Source organism: Sus scrofa, chromosome 6 (assembly GCF_054392235.1).
Source record: "Sus scrofa isolate SSC_HxYL_T2T_F1_AM1 chromosome 6, Sscrofa_HxYL_maternal_Yorkshire_Landrace_v2.0, whole genome shotgun sequence".
NCBI classification, from domain to species: domain Eukaryota; kingdom Metazoa; phylum Chordata; class Mammalia; order Artiodactyla; family Suidae; genus Sus; species Sus scrofa.
In genome coordinates, this window is record NC_139388.1 from 60,286,042 (window position 1) to 60,307,674 (window position 21,633).

General features: G+C 45.7%; 2 protein-coding genes across 40 annotated transcripts in view; both read left to right on the forward strand.

Annotated features, from left to right (window-relative positions):
• Positions 1-2,864: 2,864 nt before the first annotated feature.
• On the forward strand, positions 2,865-18,278 carry ZNF432 (zinc finger protein 432). Of its 39 annotated transcripts, none has more exons than XM_084961506.1 (7): positions 2,865-2,983; positions 3,288-3,417; positions 4,429-4,621; positions 9,370-9,496; positions 11,093-11,191; positions 11,648-11,783; positions 14,572-18,278. In XM_084961506.1, exons 3-6 carry the CDS (start codon positions 4,607-4,609, stop codon positions 11,710-11,712), a joined length of 306 nt encoding a protein of 101 aa, XP_084817632.1. In that variant the 5' UTR covers positions 2,865-2,983; positions 3,288-3,417; positions 4,429-4,606; the 3' UTR covers positions 11,713-11,783; positions 14,572-18,278. The 39 variants fall into 39 exon arrangements, with proteins under 39 accessions (XP_084817632.1, XP_084817642.1, XP_084817629.1 ...); XM_084961516.1 differs by having other exon boundaries at positions 11,096-11,191; XM_084961503.1 differs by having other exon boundaries at positions 3,351-3,559.
• Positions 18,279-20,756: 2,478 nt separating this feature from the next.
• Positions 20,757-21,633, forward strand: part of ZNF614 (zinc finger protein 614) — a 32,660-nt gene continuing 31,783 nt past the window's right edge. The window contains exon 1 of the mRNA XM_021097258.2: positions 20,757-20,938. The gene's annotated coding sequence lies outside the window, so the exon portion shown is untranslated. The remainder of the gene's footprint in view (positions 20,939-21,633) is intronic.

Genomic DNA, 21,633 nt, shown 5'->3' on the forward strand with positions numbered 1-21,633 from the left:
ACAAGGGAAGACTCCTTATAAGTGTAGCAAATGTGGTAGTGACTTTTGATCAGTTACATCACCGTTTATGTTTCAACCCATAGGAAAGAAACTCAGTTCCATTCAATGGAGAAAAAGATTGAGCAAAAAACTTCTCATTACATAGTTGATGAGTGTATAAGAGAATATTTCCTGGAGGAGTTCCCATTGTGGCGCAGTGGAAATGAATCCAACTAGTATCCACAAGGATATGGATTCAATCCCTGGCCTTGCTCAGTGTGTCAGGGTTCGGGCATTGCCGTGAGCTGTATTGTAGCTCACAGACGTGGCTTGGATCCCAAGCTGCTGTGGCTGTGGTGTAGACCGGGAACTACAGCTCCAGTTCGACCCTGAGCTTGGGAACTTCCATATGCCATGAGTACAGCCCTTAAAAAAAAAGAGAGAGAGAATTTACACTGGAAAAGCCTGCGAAACTCATCCTACATTAAATATGTGTGTGGATTCAGAGACTTAATCTGATGTTAACTCCAGGACCCATACACACTGATTGCTGAATTTTGCCAGCTCATCTCCACAATGCTTGATATGAAAACAATGAATGAAGTGCTTTTTTATGTGCTTATAAAAAGAAGATAAGATAGTTGGTATCTGGATTAATGGGAAAAATTTTTTTTCTTTTTTGTTTTTTTGGTCTGCTTTCCTTTTCTAGGGCCACATTGTGGCATATGGAGGTTCCCAGGCTAGGGGTCTAATCGGAGCTGTAGCCACCAGCCTACACCAGAGCCACAGCAACACAGGATCCGAGCCGTGTCTGCAACCTACACCGCAGCTCACAGCAACGCTGGATCCTTAACCCACTGAGCAAGGCCAGGGATTGAACCCGAAACCTCATGGTTCCTAGTCAGACTCGTTAACACTGAGCCACGACAAGAACTCCTTTTTTTGGTTTGTTTTGTTTAATGGGAAAATTAATAGGTGTTCCTGTTTTGGCGCAGTGGAAGTGAATCCGACTAGGAACCATGAGGTTGCGGGTTCGATCCCTGGACTCATTCAGTGGGTTAAGGATCTGGTGTTGCCGTGAGCCGTGGTGTGGGTCGCAGATGTGGCTCGGATCCCATGTTGCTGTGGCTGTGCTGCAGGCCGGCAGCTGTAGCTCTGATTTGACCCCTAGCCTGGGAACCTCCATATGCTGTTGGTGTGGCCCTAAAAAGCAGAAGGGGGAAAAAAAAAAGGATCACCTTGCCTGTTCTAAGATGAGATCATACAGGTCAAGGATACAAACAGAGGCAATTCTCGTATCTCAAGTTTGAGATTGGGTCAGCATAATAATGAGAAATCATAGTGAGAAAATGGAACTGACTTCCTGCTTTCACCTTTCGGTTACATGACTTTATCAGGTGCTTTCTGAGAACTGTAATGGCCGATGGGGGTTGAAGATACTTGAAGCAAGTAGGAGAACCTGACGTCTGATCCTGAGCCCATGTTCTCAAGATCCCCGTTTCCCCTGCGTGAGTGAGTGTTCTCACTCAGGGCTGGGGTAAGGAGAGGAAGAGAATATGAGGGGGAGCAGGGCTAGAAATGGTTAGTAGGCTTGTAAATGTCTGGCAAAGACTTCTTGACGATGTGAAGACGACGCATGGGGACTGTGAGAAAACTAGCTCTCTGAGGTCATTTTTTGCACAGGACTGTTCGTATTAGTGCCATCTGCAGTATTCAAAAAACTGGAAACCACTCAAAGGTCCACCAGCTGGTGAATGATTCATCTCATTTTGGAGTATCCAACACTGGGATACTAAGCAACAAAAAAGTCTGAACCACTGTCGCTTTAAAGCTGATGCTTTTTAAAAACATTCCTGCTATGTGAAAGAAGCCAGCACATATTGCTCATTTTATTTTTATTTATTTTCATTTCCCTGTCCCCCGGGGATTTGGAGTCCGAGAGCCAGGGATCAGATCCCAGCCACTGTTGCATCTTAAGCTGCAGTTGTGGACAAACCTGTGTCCCCGCACTCCCAAGAGGTGGCCAGTCCCCATGCGGCACAGCAGGAGCTGCACATACTACTAATTTTATGGAAAGAACGCAGACTGATCTATAATGGCACAAGGCAGTTCAGTGCTAGAAGGTAGCATGTTTTGCATTTGGGCAGGGTGAGGACCAAGGTTGAGTAAAGGCTCACAACGTCCACTGTTTCTGCTCACTTTGTGATCGCTGCATCCCCCGTACTATCACTTTTTCAAACCTCGGGTCTTCCCCTCACACTTTCGCCCGCCAGTTCGCAGCAAGCATTTGCTCTGCGGTACGGACAATTTCCTCCAAGATGGCCGCGCCCATGATGCTCCAGTTTAACGGCGCAAACCGTAAAGGACACACTGCGCCACCGTCTTTTTTTTTTTTTTTTTTTTTTTGTCGCGTATACGATAGTTTTTATAGAGCCTTCTTTTTCGAAATTAACCAGTGATGGAGATGTCCAGAGGTAGTTTTAATTTTTGACCGAGCAGAGATGTCCCAGCCGTCTGAGGATGTACGCCGCGCCCTTTTGGTCGTGGTGGGCTTCGGTCTTAGAAAAATTTGCGCCCTTCACAGTCCCCTTACAGCTAGCAACACCTGTCCATTCAAACGACTCTACCCCCACGTCATGTTTGTATTGTGTGAACTCGAGCCTCTGATAATCTCCCCGTTTTCCGTGAAGGGCTGAAGTGCCGGGAAACTGGAGAGTTCCAGCCACGGCCCCTGACAGTCTGGCTCGGCTTTCTATACGTCAGGTGTGCAAAGATGGCGGCCCCCTCAGGGCTCCTAAGCAACGGCGGCGGCGCGCGTATATTACCTCATAAAGAAAAGCCGGAAACTCCCAATCCGTTCACCATAGAAACGCGATAGAAACGCTGTTGACCCGTGTCCGTTGGTCTCGGGAGAGGGGGCTGGGCGAGAGGACCAGAAGTGAAAGAAGTTTAGCGAAGTAAGTTAGGCCCTGAAGAGGTCGCTGCAGGTTCAGGAGAGAACCAGGTCGGTGTGAGGGTCGGTCTGTAGAATAGGCGGGGACCGGGGACGGTCTGTTGGCCTTTCGGTGGGTTGTGGCTCTTCTGAGTCCGTGAAGGTAGCTTGGGGATGGTGGTTTTTTGGCTTTGGTTTTTTGGGGTTTATCGTTTTTTTGGAAAGGAACAGGGAAGAGTCTGTGCTGGATGTCTGTGATCGGGGCGTCTTTGGGGTCCATCAAAGGGGACTCTGGTGGTTAACGATTAAACGTCTGAACAGATGAAGCTGTCCTGAGGTCAGCGTTCAGGGTCTTCACGGGCCACTCTCCCTGCAGGTGACTGACACCTGGTTGGAGGGGCGGGGGGCGCTTGTCGAATGATTGCGGCTTCTTGTTCAGGGTCTCGAAGAATTTGGAGCCCGAAGGTCGAAGAACCGTTAAGGAGGTCCGCGTGCGCGTGTATCGGGTCTGGTTTGGTCTTAATCCGGTGGGGCGGTTATCACCGTCTTTTGTGCCGAGAGGTGGGACAGCAGAAGGTCTGGAGGCTGGGGAGTCCTGGTAGGTGCGTACGTTGAGCTCAGACTTTGGCAGCTGGGACAGACTTGAAGGTTAGTTAACATTTCTTAAAAGCTTCAGGTCCAAGTCTCTTTCTTCACCAGCACCCATTTTTCTCCTCCCTTTTGGCTCCCTCTATCACCCATTCTTTTGAATCCAAAGAAATGAAGAAAGTTTGGGGGAAGATGAACGATTTTGCATATTTAAATATAGTAAGCTTTTAAATTAGATTTCTATTGTAAATTGACTGATTTCATTTCAGCTTCTATATGCGAATATATAAAGGCTGCTGTTTTCCCAGTGCGTGTGTGTGTGTGTGTGTGTACACACATATTTGTCTTTTTAGGGCCGCAACCTTGGCATATGGAGGTTCCCAGGCTAGGGGTCAAATTGGAGCTGTAGCTGCCCACCTACACCACAGCTCACAGCAATGCCAGGTCCTTAACCCACTAAGCAAGGCCAGAGATCAAACCTGCAACCTCATGGTTCCTAGTCAGATTTGTTTCCACTGTGCTACAATGAGAACTCCTCTTTGTGTGTGTGTGTGTGTGTGTGTGAGTGATCGTGGTTCTCATATTGAAGTGTGCATATAAACAGGGTGTACGAGCATTTTTTTAAAGGAGGTATGAGAGCAACAAAGTTTAAAGGAAAAATTTATACTTCCTCATTGCCCTTATGACCTCATTTCTATAATTTTTCTGAAAATTACCTGCCACTGAAATATGGTGCTATGTTGATTCTCCTTTGCCACTTTCCCTTTCGAATTCATGCCACTTCCACATATTCAGGGACTAAGTTTTATTGGCCTGAGCTGTGAAGTCTCCTAGGGAACCAAACGAGGGACGGAAATACTGGGGACCACGTGTTAAGGTAAGTGGGCAGCAAGAAGGACTATAATCCTAAAGGAAATTTTGCTTTTCAGCTCACAGGTCCCAGCAAGAGACAAGAAATGAACAAAGAAAGAGGAGGTTCCAGGACCTAGATATTGTTATATCTGGGGACCCATTGTCGACTCTGATATCTCACTAGGAATTTCAGGTATATCGAGACACAAAGACGGAGCCTCTGCATTGCTAGCTATTTTCAGAGAACAGAAGAAAATGATCCAGGCCCAGGTAACTCTTGTTTTATTCTCCCCTTTATTTCTTAATGGATTTGTAGAGGCCTGTAAGGAAAACAGTTCAGTATTTACAAAGAAATAAACTTTGAATCCTTTTTTTTTCCGTTTTAGGTCCACACCCATGGGATATGGAAAACTCCAGGCTAGTGGTCAGATTGGAGCTACAGCTGCCGGCCACAGCCGCAGCCACAGCAATTTGGGATCCGAGCTGTGTCTGTGACCTACACCACAGCTCATGGCAACACCAGATCCTTAACCCACTGAGGGAGGCCAGGAATCGAATACCTATCCTTATAGGCCTCGGATTCGTTTCCACTGCACCACAATAGGAACTCCCTAAACTTTGGGGGTTTTTTGGTTTTTGTTTTTGGTCCTTTTCCCTTTTCTAGGGCCGCACCCACGGCATATGGAGATTCCCAGGCTAGGGGTCTAATTGGAGCTGTAGCCACTGGCCTACCCCAGAGCCACAGCAACGCTGGATCTGAGCCGTATCTGCAACCTACACCACAGCTCATGGCAGCACCAGATCCTTAACCCACTGAGCAAGGCCAGGGATTGAACCCAAAACCTCATGGTTCCTAGTCGGATTTGTTAACCACTGAGCCATGACCGGAACTCCAAGGAACTCCCTAAACTTTGAATGTAACTCTAACATCATGGCAAAGTAGGATCAAGAATATACTGCTCAGGAGTTGCAGGTTCGATCCCTGGCCTCACTCAGTGGGTTAAGGATCTGGCATTGCCATGAGCTGTGGTGTAGGCCACAGACATGGCTCGGATCTGGTGTTGCTGTGGCTGTGGTGTAGGCTGGCAGCTGCAGTTCTGATTCAACCCCTAGCCTGGGAACCTTCATAAGCTGCAGGCATGGCCCTAAAAAGCAAAAAAAAAAAAAAAAAAAAAAATTATAAAATGCAATAAAAATGAGGAGTGCTGCCCCACCAAAATATATATGTATATATTGTTCATATGATTCTTAGTAAATGACTAATGTTGCAATGTAATGTGTCACTGACCCTGTGTGTGCACCTGAATATGTGTGTCTCTTTACACATGTCTGTGGGTTCAGGTACTCATCTGTGTGCATAAACACTCTGTTAGGACGCTTTGTGCATCAATGCAGTTCTACTCTAAAGAACAACCTGTTGGCCCAAGATGTTATAATTAAGAATTCAAGGAGTTCCCGTGGTGGCGCAGTGGTTAACGAATCTGACTAGGAACCATGAGGTTGGGGGTTCGGTCCCTGCCCTTGCTCAGTGGGTTAACAATCTGGCATTGCTGTGAGCTGTGGTGTAGGTTGCAGACTCAGCTTGGATCCAGCGTTGCTGTGGCTCTGGTGTAGGCTGGTGGCTGCAGCTCCGATTCAACCCCTAGCCTGGGAACCTCCATGTGCCGCGGGAGTGGCCCAAGAAATAGCAAAAAAAGACAAAAAAAAAAAAAAAAGAATTCAAAAGAAAAATGACTGCCGTTGTTGATGAATATTGGCTATATAAAATTCCATTTGTCTATAGTCATACTCCAGAAACTGAGTCAGACTTGTAAAGAATTTAAATGAGTGCCTGCTACATGGTGAGTGATTCGTGAGCTCACCCACACCTTACATCTTTGCTGGTATGTAATAATAGGACATTATCAAATTGTATAATAAAAAAATTTTTTTTACATAATTTTTTTCGGGAGTTCCCTTCGTGGCTCAGTGGTTAGCGAATTCAACTAGGAACCATGAGGTGGCAGGTTTGATCCCTGGCCTTGCTCAGTGGGTTAAGGATCTGGCGTTGCCGTGAGCTATGGTGTAGGTTGCAGACATGGCTCAGATGCCGTGTTTCTGTGGCTCTGGTGTAGGCCGGCGGCTACAGCTCCAATTAGACCCCTAGCCTGGGAACCTCCATATGCCGCAGGAGCGGCCCTAAAAATGGCAAAAAAGCCAAAAAAAAAATAATAAGGATAATAATTTTTTTCTTTTGGCTGAGCCTGTGGCATGTAGAAGTTCTCTGGCCAGGGATTAAACCTATGACTCATCAGTGACAATGCCAGATCCTTAACCACCTGAGCCGCCAGAGAATTCCAAACTGCTAGCCTTTTTTTTTTTTTTTTTTTTTTTTTTTCCTTTTATGGCTGCCCTGCAGTGTGTGGAGTTCCCGGGCTAGGGATCAGATCTGAGCTGCATCTGCTACCTACACTGAAGCTGTGGCAATATCAGATCCTTAACCCGACCTGAGCAGGGCCAGAGATCGACCACGCCTCCTCATGGATACTAGTCGGGTTTGTTACCACTCACCTACGATAGGAACTCCCCAGAGGTAGTTTCTTATAAAGCTAAACACAACTTACCATATGTCACATGTAATCACACATCTGGATATTAATTATAGAAGAGCAAAAATTTACATTCACATAAAATTCTGGATGCCAATTTACAGCATCTTTATTCATTAACAGTTGAAACCAGGAAACAATACAGATTTCTTTGATGAGTGAGTGGACAAACAAACTGGTACATCCCGTATGTATACTGCTAATAAAAGAGTTCAGGAGTTCCCGTCATGGCTCAGTGGTTAACAAACCTGACCAGCATCCATGAGGTGTGGGTTCAATCCCTGGCCTCACTCAGTGGGTTAGGGATCCGGCATCATTGTGAGCTGTGGTGTAGGTCGGAGACGCAGCTCCGATCCTTCGTGGCTGTGGTGTAGGTTGGTGGCTACAGCTTCCATTTGGCCCCTAGCCTGGGAACCTCCATATGCCGCTGGCGTGGCCCTAAAAAAAGCCAAAAAGCCAAAAAAAAAAAAAAAAGTTCAACTCAAATAAATATTTAGAGCAATTTGCTGAGTGACAAAAACACAAAAAGCTTACATGTTCCCCATTAATAAAAAGTTATAAATATGTATCAATAAATACAGCCTATTTACATAAAATGTATGAAATCCAGTTATAAAAACTATTTTGGTAACTTTCATAAAGGACAGAATTGTACTGATGGAAAGCAGACAAGTGGTTGCCGGAGGTAGGTTTCGATACAGGGTGTGAGCATGAAAAGGTAGCATGAGGGAGTCTGTGTTGAGCAGTTTTATGTCCTGCCAGTGGTGGTTACATGAAATCTGTATACTTGGAGCTCCCTGGTGGCCTAGCACTTAAGGATCCAGCATTGTGACTGCTGTGACTCGGGTTTGATCTCTAGCCCAGGAATTTCTTTTTCTTTTTTTTTTTTTTTTTTGTCTTTTTGCCATTTCTTGGGCCGCTCCCGCGGCATATGGAGGTTCCCAGGCTAGGGGTCGAATCGGAGCTGTAGCCACTGGCCTATGCCAGAGCCACAGCAACGCGAGATCCGAGCCGAGTCTGCAACCTACACCACAGCTCACGGCAATGCCAGATCGTTAACCCACTGAGCAAGGGCAGGGACCGAACCCACAACCTCATGGTTCCTAGTCAGATTCATTAACCACTGTGCCACGATGGGAACTCCTAGCCCAGGAATTTCTTTATGTCACAGGTGCAGCCCAAAAACAAAGAAAATGAAGCACCTTAGATTTACAAACTTTAAAAAAAAAATTATGAGGAGTTCCCGTCGTGGCGCAGTGGTTAACGAATCTGACTAGGAACCATGAGGTTGCGGGTTCGATCCCTGCCCTTACTCAGTGGGTTAAGGATCCGGTGTTGCTGTGAGCTGTGGTGTAGGTTGCAGACGCAGCTCGGATCCCGTGTTGCTGTGGCTCTGGTGTAGGCCAGTGGCTACAGCTCCAATTCGACCCCTAGCCTGGGAACCTCCACATGCCGCGGAAGCGGCCCAAGAAATAGCGAAAAGACAAAAAAAAAAAAAAAATTATGAGAGTTCCCTGGTGGCTTAGTGCTTAAGGATCCTGAGTCCTCCCTGCTGCAGTGCATGTTTGATCCCTGGCCTGGGTGCGGCCAAACAAAAAAATTATCTAAAATATGTAAAATCTAGTGAAATCCAAACCCCAGAGTTTAGGAGTTAACAGTATACTGCTAAGGTCATTTCCCTGGACTTAGCAGTAGAATATGGTTATGTCAGATGTTTTTACTGGGAGGAGTTGGATAAAGGATACTGAGGAAATAAATGATTTCAAGTGACACATTTTATAAAACTAACTCTGAAAGTGGTTTTGTAAAATATTCAGTCATCTTTATAAACTTAGTTAAGCCAAGTGCAAAGACATGTTCAAATTCAGTTTCCTTTTAAAATAGTTTGGTCTTGGAGTTCCCACTGTGGCTCAGTATGTTAAGAACCCAAGTAGTATCCATGAGGATGCGGGTTCCATCCCTGGTCTCGCTCAGTGGGTTAGGGATCCCGTGTTGCTGTGAGCTGTGGTGCAGGCCGGCAGCTGCAGCTCTGATTCGACCCCTAGCCCGTAAACTTCCATGTGCTGCAGGTATGGCCTTAAAAAAAAAATCCAGCTGCAGTGGCTCGGATTGCTGCAGAGGTGCAGGTACAATCCCTGACCTACAGAAGGCAAGGCGAGACAGTCAGGGCCCTCGGCTGAAACTTGACATAGTGTCTGTGAGGACGCGGGTTCGGTCTCTGGCCTTGCTCCATGGGTTAAGGACCTGGCGTTGCTGCGGCTGTGGTGCAGGTGAAAGCTTCAGCCTGGATTTGGTCCCTGGCCCAGGACCTTCTATATGCCAGGGATGTGGCCCACCCCCAAAATCGTAGTTAGTCTGAGGACAACTTCCTTTGTTTTCCTTAGGAATCAAAGAGAAGCACTTGTAATAATCAAGACTTTGTTATTCCAGGGAAGCCTGTCATTCAGGGATGTGGCCGTGGACTTCACGTGGGAGGAGTGGCAGCTCCTGACCCCCGCTCAGAAGGACCTGTTCCGGGACGTGACGCTGGAGAACTACCGCAACCTGGTGGCCGTGGGTGAGGACGGCTCCCCTGTGTCCTGCAGCGGGTCCGCAGTCCGTGGCCTTTTCTTTCTCAGCTGCTTGTACCTCGAAGTCATTGCAGTGCCCTAGTGGCAGATTCTCACTGCTGCTCTGGCTCCTGATGGAGGGGTGTCTTGTATGCGCTGTGCTCTGAGCTGTTTTTATTGTCACAAATGTGTGGGGGTTTTCTACACCAGGAGCCAGTTCCTCTCTCCAGGAACTGACCGGGGGTCCTGCAGTTCAGTCCTCTCCTGACCCTGACCACCCAGAGTCAGCGTCGGACCCCCATGGCTTCCGGGCTCAGTCCCACAGGACCGCCCGCACTTCAGATGCCCGTCAAAGGTATTGGGTGCCCAAGGTACCCACACTTGTTTCTTTAATTTTTTTTTGACCACGCCTTTGGCTTGTGGAAGTCTCCTGGGCCAGGGATCAAACCCACGTGACAACAGCAATCCGAGCCATAGCAGTGAAACGCTGGAGCCTTAACCCACTGTGCCAATAGGGAACTCCTAGCCATGATTTCTTAAATCATTGGCCAAGAGTAGTTAACTCATTCTCCAGCTCCCTCCCTCCCTTTGGATGGGGTAGGGGGTTAGAGGTGGAATTTGCAAACTTCTCATGTTTTGGTCTTTCTAGTGGCCAGCCTCCACCCAGAAGCTTCCTAGGGGCCCCCAGTCACCAGTCCTCTCCTTAGCACATAGAAGATATGCATCACTCTGTTTCATAGCAGTACAAGGATCCAGCATTGCCTCTGGTGGCATGGGTTCGATCCCTGGCCTGGGAACTTCTGTCTGGCACGGGTATGGCAAAAAACAAAAAACAAAAAAACAGACACACCAGTAACTTAAACCAAATACTGGAACAGAAATTATTGCCGTGGAGTTCCCATCATGGGTCAGTGGAAACGAATCTAATATCCACGAGGATGTAGGTTCAATCCCTGGCCTCGCTCAGTGGGTTATGGATCTGGTGTTGCCATGAGCTGTGGTGTAGGTTGCAGAAGCAGCTCAGATCCTACACTGCCGTGACTGTGGTGTAGGCCAACAGCTACAGCTCTGATTCAACCCCTGGCCTGGGTACCTCCATATGCCTTGGATGTGGTCCTTAAAAAAAAAAAAAAAAAAAAAAAAAGATGTTGCTGCCATGCTTGTCACACAACAAGGGGCTTCAGAACCTTGCCAGGAACCAGGGGCAGAGACCAAATATATATTATCCTATCACCATATCCCCTGAGTTTCTCATGAGTGAAAAGCCTCCACTTTGCAGATGTGAAAACTGGTCCCTCATTCTTGTGTCCTTTTTTTTTTTTTTTTTTTTTTTTTTTTCGCTTTTATGGGCCACTCCTGCTGCATATGGAAGTTCCCAGGCTAGGGGTCCAATCGGAGCTACAGCTGCTGGCCTACACCACAGCCACAGCAACGCCGGATCCTTAACCCACTGAGCGAAGCCAGAGATGGAACCGGCATCCTCAGGGATAGTAGCTGGATTCATTACCGCCGAGTCTCTTCAACGGGAACTTCCTCATCCTCCTGTCTAGATGGGCCCCTGCCCAGGTCAGTGGGTCTGAGTCTTCTGTCTTGTTTCCCACCAGCAGGGTATCAAGTCAGCAAACCCGCAGCGCTGGCCAAGTTGGAGCGCAGGGAAGAACCGTGGACGAGAGCCGAGGAAGCCCCCAGTGGGACCTGCGAAGGTGGGTGAGGGGGCGCCGGAGTCAGGTGCAAGTCAGAGGTCATGAGAGGAGGCCGGGAGGGGGCCTGAGGGCACAGAAACAGCACCTCCCTGTGTCTCCCCCGGAAAAAGAACTCGAAGGTCTTGAGAGAGAAATAGACGCTCTCTTTCTCTCCGGAGAGCTGATCTTGCTGAACTTACTGTACATCTGCATTTTGCTGGCTTGGCCTGTTTTTCTTGGCTTCTCTCACCTTCTCATCTGTACCCGATCACGAATCTCTCCCACCTCCCTGGCTATGAAATCCCTCCTCCCAGGCCTCGCTGCCAGGAGAGGTCTTTGAATTCATCACTGCTTTCTGACTGTCAGCCTCTCCCGCCCCACTGAGAACTGCTGGTTTCCCTTCCTGCCCTCCAGCTGCCCCGGGCCTGTTTCACCCTCACAGTAACCCAATTTCTGTGCTTCGATCCTGGCCCTTAGTTTTTCTGGCCTGGTGTAGGTGCGCAGACACAGCTCGGATCCCGAGGTCCCGATTGGAGCCCTAGCCTGGGAACCTCCATATGCTGTGGGTGCAGCCCTAAAAGATAAAAAGACAAAAAAGAGTTCCTGAAATCAGGCAAGTGAAAGCTAGTGTTATTCAAAAGTCTCTGTGGAAGGGATGGAGTGGAAATCTGGATCTGTGGAGTAGTCACAGTGATGTGAATTTTCCTGCTAGGATGACCAGATTTGCTCACAGGGACATATGGGAGGGTTGCTATTTTTGTAGCTTTAGGCTGTCTTCCCTTTCACCTGGGTGGCAGTAGGCTGGCAGTAATAAGGAAGTCAGATGTTCTTGCAACAAAACCGAAGATTGGCGTTCCTGTTGTGGCTCAGTGGGTCGAATCAGAGCTACAGCTGTCAGCCTCCACCACAGCCACAGCAATGCAGGATCCAAGCCATGTCTGGGACCTACACCACAGCCCACAGCAACACCAGATCCTTAACCCACTGAACAAGGCCAGGGATTGAACCTGCAACCTCATGGTTACTAGTCAGATTCGTTTCCGCTAGGCCACAAAAGGGACGGCCTCCTGCTGTCTTTTTTAATCACATTCTGCATTCAGTAAAAAGGTCATATCCAATTTTCCCCATTTTGATGTCCCTAACGTACTGTCCCCCTCACTTGCCACCAGAAACATCTACTCCAGTGACTACATTTGCATCTAGGTTGGCAACAGTTAGGTTGTACTAAAAGATCTACTTCCTCCTTGAGGACCAAGGGTATGCCAGCTTGACCTTCAGTTTTTTAAAGTTTTTTTTTTAACAATATGGAAGGTCCCAGGTGAGGGGTCAACTCGGAGTTGCAGCTCAGGCCTACACTACAGCCTCAGCAACGCCAGATCTGAGCCACACATGCAACCTACGCCACAATTTGCAGCAACACCAGTGAGTGAGGCCAGGGATTTCACATGGATTGGAAAAAAAAAAAAAAGACAGCCGTTTCCATTTCCTATGTGGTAGCACACTGGCTTCTGAAGATGACAGGACGATGGCCAGTGGCAAAATTTCCCAACAGTCATCATTGCCATGTTTCACTATGAATGGTGCGTAGGATCCTGTGACACAGCTAGACTAAAGGTTGCAGCTTTAGTTGCAATTATACGAGAGTTGTCCACTAATATGACTGATGATTTTGGAAAGTTAATTTGATGGCCATCTATAGAAGCAAACTTAGGAAGAGATGTGCTCTGCAAAAGTCTATCTCAGTTTACGTTTCTGAGGACCTTACATTCTTAACCTGCCAGGTAGCAAATACTTTTATTCTCTACACTTCAGTATTTGGATCCTTGTAGTTCCTGCTGTGGTGCAATGGGATCAGCAGCATCTCTTCAGGTTCCATCCCTGGCCTGCACAGTAGGTTAAGGATCTGGCATTACCAGATCTGATTCCTGGCCCTGGAACTCCATATGCCACAGAGTGGCCAAAAAACAAACAAACAAAAAAACCAAAAACCAAAAAACAACAAAAAAAAACTTGGATCCTCTAAGTGAGATTAAAGAATTCCAAAACTCAGGAGTTCTGTTTGTGGCTCAGTGGTTAACAAACCAACTAGGATCCATGAGGATGCGGGTTCAACCCCTGGCCTCGCTCAGTGGATTAAGGATCTGGTGTTGCTGTGAGCTGTGGCGTAGGTCACAGATGCAGCTCAGATCCCATGTTGCTGTGGCTGTGGTGTAGGCCAGCAGCTGTAGGCTCTGATTCGACCCCTAGCCTGGGAATTTCCATATGCTGCAGATGTAGCCCTAAAAACAAACAAACAAACAAACAAAAAAACTGCAAAACTGTAAGTGTTGGAATAGCTAAAACCTTGGTTATCTACTGTCACATTTTAAAAAATCACTATTACTCTTTTTTGGCTGCCCTGTAGCATATGGAGTTCTGGGCCAGGGGTCAGATCTGAGCCACTGTTACAACTTATGCCACAGCTGTGGCACGCTGGATCCTTAACCCACTGTGTTGGGCTGGAGATCAAACCTGCATCCCAGCAGAGAGCCACCGATCCTGTTTCACTACAGCAGGATCTCTCTCTCTTTTTTTTTTTTTTTTGGCTTTTGTCCTTTTAGGGCTGTACTCGCTCGCAGCATGTGGAGGTTCCCAGGCTAGGGGTTGAATCAGAGCTACAGCTGCTGGCCTACACCACAGCCACAGCAGTGTGGGATCCAAGCCACATCTGTGACCTACACTACAGCTCATAGCAACGCCAGATCCTTAACCCACTGAGCGAGGCCAGGGATCAAACCTGAAACCTCATGGCTCCTAATCAGATTCATTTCTGCTGCACCGTGACAGAAACTCCAAGATCTCCTATCTTTCATTGTACACATCCTCCCAACATACCCATTCAGTCCTCTTTTCTTGACTACTATGCACATGTTGATTATTTTGACATTACCTCCACTTAAACCTCCAACCCAATTCTTTTTATGTTATGGTCCATCATTCCAACCCAATTCTTGACTTCTGTACTACAGTTAATATCATCTCATCATCGAGGTTACAGTGCATACTTCTCCCCTACATGTTGTGGATTGCAGTAATCTTCATCTCACTTGGTAGGAAATAAGGAACATTCATTCATGGTGTTTCTTTTATTTTTTTTGGTGGGGCCATGCCTGCAGCATGTAGAAATTCCTGGGCCAGGGACGAACCCATGCCACAGCAGCAACCCAAGCCATTAGTGCAGTGACAATGCCAGATCCTTAACCCACTGCACCACAGGAGAACTCCCGTGACATTTCTTTTATATTGTTATCATAGGGTTATCACTAAAGTACCATTTAAAAAAAAATATACCAAGGAATTTTTAAAAGCAATTTTATTCCAAACAAGATTATGCAAGTATTCATTGTTCTCCTCTTTCCTAGAAACTGGCAAAATTGGTAATCAACTGCCTGGTGACTGGGAAAATCAAAGAATGCTAAAAGGTATAGACCAATACCAGGAATATAATGCACTTGGAAATCCTGTTCCTCAAAGCAAAAGTCATTTTCCTTTCAGGCAAAATTCTGATATGCTTGAGTTCTACATAAAAACTCTGAAATCAAATTTAATTTTAGTCAGCCAGAGCCAAAGCTATGATATTAAGAACTCCACTGAATGTAACGGAGATGGAAAATCATTTCTGCATGCTAAGCATGAAGAATTTCATCTTGCAGTTAAATGCCCTGTAAGTGCAAAACCCATCAGCAATAAGTCCCAAAACATTAAACACCAAAGAACTCACAACACCGAGAAAACCCATGTATGCAGTGAATGTGGGAAAGCCTTTGTTAAGAAGTCTCAGCTCACTGATCATCAGAGAGTTCACACAGGGGAGAAACCTTATGGGTGCAGTATGTGTACGAAAGTATTCTCCCGGAAGTCCAGGCTGAATGAACACCAGAGAATTCACAAGAGAGAGAAATCCTTTATATGCAGTGACTGTGGAAAAGTCTTCACCATGAAGAGCCGTCTGATCGAACACCAGCGAACTCACACTGGAGAGAAACCCTACGTATGCAATGAATGTGGAAAAGGCTTCCCAGGGAAGCGCAATCTCATTGTACATCAGCGCAATCACACTGGCGAGAAGTGCTACGTATGTGGTGAATGCGGAAAAGGCTTCACTGGGAAGAGCATGCTTACCATCCACCAGCGAACTCATACAGGAGAGAAACCCTACATATGCAGTGAATGTGGGAAAGGCTTCACCACAAAGCACTATGTCATCATCCACCAACGAAATCATACAGGAGAGAAACCCTACATATGCAATGACTGTGGGAAAGGTTTCACCATGAAGTGTCGTCTGATTGAACATCAGCGAACCCATACGGGAGAGAAACCGTATGTGTGCCCTGAATGTGGAAAAGGCTTTCCCAGGAAGAGTAATCTCATCGTACATCAGAGAAATCATACGGTAGAGAAATCCTACGTATGCAGCGAATGTGGAAAAGGCTTCACTGTGAAAAGCATGCTTATCATCCACCAGCGAACTCACACTGGAGAGAAACCCTACATTTGCAGTGAATGTGGGAAAGGCTTTCCTTTGAAGAGCCGGCTGGTCGTGCATCAGCGAACGCATACTGGAGAGAAACCTTACAGATGCAGCGAATGTGGGAAAGGTTTTATTGTGAATAGTGGACTGATGTTACATCAGCGAACCCATACTGGAGAGAAACCCTATATATGCAATAAATGTGGAAAAGGTTTCGCCTTTAAGAGCAATCTTGTGGTACATCAGCGAACGCACACTGGAGAGAAACCCTTTATGTGCAGTGAATGTGGAAAAGGCTTCACCATGAAACGCTATCTCGTTGTACATCAGCAAATTCATACAGGAGAGAAGTCCTATATATGCAGAGAGTGTGGGAAAGGTTTTGTCACGGAAACAGAGCTCATTTTACACCAACAGACTCACACCGGAGAGAAACCTTTTGCATGCAATGAATGTGGCAAAGGCTTCACCGTGAAGAGCCGTCTAGTTGTTCATCAGCGAACCCACACAGGAGAGAAGCCTTTTGTGTGCAGCGAATGTGGAAAAGCCTTCTCCTCAAAGAGGAATCTCATTGTACATCAGAGAACTCATAATGGAAACAAACCTTAAGAAAGCAATGAATGTGGTCACACCTACAGGAAGAAAACATGCTTTGTCCAACATCAGAGATTCCAAGCAAGACAGACTTCTTTTACATGAACTGACTGTTGAAAATCCTATTCATATTGGATCAAATTGGTATTGTTCTCATTACCCACCAGAAATTTTACACAGGAGACACACCATATGCATGCAGTTAATGTGAGAAAGCTGCAACACAAATTCAGCACCCGTGGTACATCACCTAATTCATCACCTGTGGGTTCAGTGAAGGAGGGTAACCTTTCATGTGTCAGGCCTTGTGAATACACAGGAGAAACAAATGCATAAGTCAAGGTACATCATCCTTTGCAGTGAATCTGAACTCATTCATATACAAGTGAACTCGTTCAGGGTACAAACCATGACAGTTCAGTGAGTGCATTTAAACATCAGTGGGCTCCTCACACACCTGAATATTATAGTCAGTGAGGATGAGCCTGTGGCTAGAGGTCACCCTTGGGGAACTATGGAATTTGCACAGGAATGAAAGTTAATGCAGGGAATGTGCCAGTGCCTTCAGTGATCTGCTACCTCACATTGTCACAATTAACATGTAGGAAAAAAGCTCTGATACATTCAATGCAGAAAAGGCTTGAGGAAACATTTCTAGGTGATTATACATCTGAAAAGAATCTACTAAGACACATCTTACGAATGGAGAGACTAGAAAACTTTTTGTGGGAATAAAGACCCTGTCTTATCATAAAAGATCATCAGAGTAGGAATATGATGATCCTGGTAAAGTCTGTGCCTAGGAGTAAAACTTAGTCATTGCCAATATTCGTGCTGGAGGAAAATTTTCACATGGCAATGAATATGGCAGAGTTTTGGTGATAATAGTCCCATCTCATCACTTCTCATGAATTCATAGAGAAATAAAACTTACAAATACACTAAGCATAGAGTAACTTTAGCAAATTATCAGAATTCCGAAGGAAAGGAGCCTCGTGAAAATGACATATACTTAAGCTATTACAAGTCTAACCTTATACACCTTTGTTCATTTTGGGACAAGATACTTTGAACCATACTCTTAATGATTCCATAATCTTAAAGTAGGCTATTCTCAATACTGGTTAAATTTTAATGTTATAAATGATGCAGGAATGTTCTGTGCCCAGCTCTAACCATTATATGATTTGCTCTTGCATTTCTTAGGCTCTAAATTCATCTCTTTTAGTCTATTACATACTCCAAAAGAAAAAGGAATATGTTCATAGATATAATTAAACATATTGGGATGTATTTATCCAAGTTTATAAGTAGCAGTAGTAGTTTACAAAAACACTTTATTAAAATGATTCTTCTAAAATTTGTTTTTAAACTTTGAAATAGTTTGACTCACAAGAAATTACAAAATATACGAAGTTCCCAGGTACCATTATTCAGCTCCTTCAGTGATATTATCTTACATAACCAAAGTACATCATAACCAATAAAATGACATTAGTACAACACTGCTGAGTAAACTATAGACCTTATTTGGATTTCAGTAGTTTTTGCATGCAGTAATTTGTGTAGGTTTTGTTTTGTTTTTTAATAGAGTTCTAAGAAATTTTATCACATATACAAATTTATGTAAACCCCCCTACAGTGGGGATGCAGAATTGTGCCAATACAAAGAAACATCCTCCTGCTGCTCCTTTATAATCACACTCTCTCTGGCCATGACCTGTGGTGAACACTCCTCAGAACTCCATCACTCTGTTATTTCAAGAATTCTATTAAAATGGAATCATACAGTGTGTAACCTTTGGGGTCAGATTTATCTCACTTAGCAAATTGCCCTTAAGATTCATCCAGTTTGTTGGGTGTATAGTTTTACTTTTTGTTGCCAAATAATATTCTTCTGTATGGAGGTACATGGTTTATTTGTTCACTGTTGACAGATGTTTAGGTGGTTTCCAGTGTTTCACTGTAAAAAATAAAAATCTTTGAAGATTTGTGGACCCAGTTTTATGTGAACATAAGTATTTGTTTCTTTGAGATAAATACCCATGTTTGTGTCTAGCTTTATAAGAAATGGCCAAACTTTTCCAGTGACTGTACTAATTTACATTCCCATCAGCAGTGTATGAATGCACCAGCTGCTCCCTGTCTTTTTTAGCACTTGGCACTATCATATATATATATATATATATATATATATATATGGCACTATTATATATATTTTACAGCTGCATCTGCAGCTTATAGAAGTTCCTGGTATAGGGGTCAATCAGAGCTGCAGTCGGAAGCCGACATCACAGCCACGGCAACACCAGATCCACACCGTATCTGCAACCTGTAGCAAAGCCAGATCCTTAACCCACTGAGTGAGGCCAGGGATCAAACCCGCATCCTCACGGGGACAACATCAGGTCCTTAACCCACTGAGCCACAACAGGAACCACAACAGGAACCCGTGGCACTGTCATATTGGATTCCAGCCATCCTATCAGGTGTGTGGTAGTATGTAAGGATGGCCTTAACTGACATTTCCCTAACAGCAAATGATACTCAGCACTTCTACATACATTGAGAAGCATATCATGTTACTTCCAGCCATCAGGCATAATTATAAAAACTCAAAAGGAGACTAGGCTATTATATTTGATATATTTACCCTCCCCATGCCTTTTTCTTCATCCCTGATGTCACATATGTTTCTGTTTTTGCCTTTTTAGAACTTTTATCAGATCTCTTTGAGTAGTTCTGCTGGCAACAAATTCTAGGTTTTATTATCAGTGGAGTTCTTCCTTTCGTCTCTATCCAGAATTATTTCCTTTGACATCCTTTGACATAATAAAGATATTTAAGAGTTCCCTGGTGGCCGGATAGGTAAGGATCTGGCATCATCACTGCTGTGGCTTGGGTCACTGCTGTAGAATGGGTTGATCCCTGGCCTAGGCATATCTGCATGCCAGGGGCACAGCCAAAAAAAGGGAGCATATTTTAATATTTAATCCAGTTTAAAGTGGTGAGTTCTGCTTTTAGCAAAAAAAAAAAAAAAAAAAAAAAAAAAAATCCCATATAGTGTTGTGGCACTATTCAATCCCCAGCTCTGTGCTGAGTAATTCATTCCTTTAAAAAATGTTTTTATTTTATTTTTTATTTTTGTCTTTTGTCTTTTTAGGGTCTCACCCTCGGCATATGGCGGTTCACAGGCTAGGGGTCTAATAAGAGTTGTAGCCACCAGCCTACACCACAGCCACAGCAATGCCAGATCCTTAACCCATTGAACAAGGCCAGGGATCAAACCTCATGGTTCCTAGTTGGATTTGTTTCCGCTGCACCACAATGGGAACTCCTAAAAATGTTTTGGATCCAGCTGGATGCAGCTCGGATCCAGTGTTGCTGTGTTTGTGGGTTAGCCCTCATATGCATCTCGGATTCGACCCCTAGCCTGGGAACTTCCATATGCCGATGTTCAGCTCTTAAAAAAAAAAAAAATAAAATGTTTTTTGAGCATTATTTTGCCAGGCTCTGCTTTTGTCTCTGGAGAGACTTCAGTGAACAAACAAGCAAAGTCATGGGCTTCATGGAACGTAAAGTCTCGTGAAGCCTCCTGAGTAAAACAGGAGAATGTCAGTTCTGAAAAATGCTATGGAGAAATTTTAAGCCTAGTATATGGGCTGTAATGGAGGAGCTTCATTTATTTTTGGAAGGAAACCCAGACATACACTTGCACCTTCACTTCATCACCCTGCCCACTAGAGGTTGCTCTGTATCCACTCCCATGTGGGTATTAGCATTTTTATCCAACTCTGCCTGGGCTTCGCCTTTTCTTTTTTCTTCTTCTTCTTTTTTTTTTTTTTTTTTTTTTTTTTTTTGCTACACCCATGTGGCCTGCGGAAGTTCCCAGGCCAGGGATCGAACCTGCGCCACAGCAGCGACCTGAGCCACAGCAGTGATACCAGATCCTTAACCTGCTGAGCCACAACAGGAACTCAGCCTTCACCTCTTCAGTGGCTGTCTTGCTTCCTTCCCAAAGACCTTACCCACTCCACACACAACTGCTCTCTCCCCAAACCTAAGATTTTTAGTGACCACTGCTTTTATCAACTCTGCGGCCGCTGCCTTTCCAGTGATGTCTCGGCTTCTACCTTTTAAAATCTTTCCAGGTCTCCTAGGATCTGAGCCCTTTTCTGCCGTACAGACATGAGTCTTGTTCCAAGATGGCCGCGCCCATGGTACTCCATAGCGCTTCCGATCTGAAGTACACAAAGGGCGTCGCCATCTTTCTTGGTTCCCCAGCAGGCTGAACGAGCCATGTTGGCCTTGGAGAGGCATCTGCCTCCGAAATCTTACATTTAGTACATCACTGCTGACTGTCCCTCGCAACCAGGAGGTGAAAGCTTTGAGGCGGTCAGGAACGATTTCTCCCCACAGCCGTGATGGCCCCGCCCATCCAAACGTCAATGTGGGCGGGGCCGTGTTACGTCACAGAGCGGAGCCCGCAGTTGGAACTCGGAAACCCCGGCAACGCGCCAAGGTTCTCGTGGGATTCCCCGGTCCCAGGTGGTCAGCGTCTCTAGGGACCGCAAAGGAGGGCGTCCGGACAGAAAGTGGTTTTCTGGTCGTGGGCTCAGCCTTTCGTCGCTCCCAGTGGTACCTGAAGAGGTTGAGATTAGGTGAGTTGGATTCTGGGCTTGGATTCGTGGTCTGTGGGGTTCTATGAAGCTGAGCGTGTGTAAAAGACCGTAGTTTGGATTTTATTTAGATTCAGCCCCTGAGCGTTTGTGATGGAGCCTTTAGTAATCAGTGATTAAGAGTCTGAAGAAATCGTCGGCCGAGAGTCCGATTGGCACTATTTGAGGTCTACTTGGATCACTCTGCTTAAGAGACTCAGTGGTTGAAAAAGCGGTGGAAAGTTTGAACGCGGTGTCTGGTCTGGGTTCCAGATGTAACGTGGGACTCTGTTGAAGTCCGGGTTAGCGGGATGTCCTTGTTGGTTTCTTGGGCATGTCTGGAGTTTAATGTGGCATTTAATATAGGACTCAGTCAAGAGACTTGTGCCTGGCGCGCTCACTATTTGGGGAGGTTCAGGGCCCCCTGGAGAATCTGTAGGCTGGCTTAGGATCAGACTTTGAATGCGGGGAAACAGGCTTGAGGGCTGCATTTCTCCAGTTCATTCAAATACAATTCTCTCCTTCAAGTCTGCCCTCAAGGACTTGACTAAAAATTTTTTTTCTCTCTCACACTGCCGCGTTCAGCGCTGCAGGGCAACGGGGAAATCCTGGACTGTGGGGTCTAACAAAACACACGAGACTCTTTTACAGAAAGAAAGTGGGGGACCAGGAGGCCCTCCGTTCCACAGAACAGAGGC

Bases quoted from the DNA above. Each gene is read 5' to 3' on its own strand.
- ZNF432 (XM_084961481.1), top strand. The intron at 9,497-11,092 runs GTGAGGACGGCT...GTTTCCCACCAG, and splicing joins CCGCAACCTGGTGGCCGTGG to CAGGGTATCAAGTCAGCAAA. The intron at 11,192-14,571 runs GTGGGTGAGGGG...CCTCTTTCCTAG, and splicing joins CCCCAGTGGGACCTGCGAAG to AAACTGGCAAAATTGGTAAT.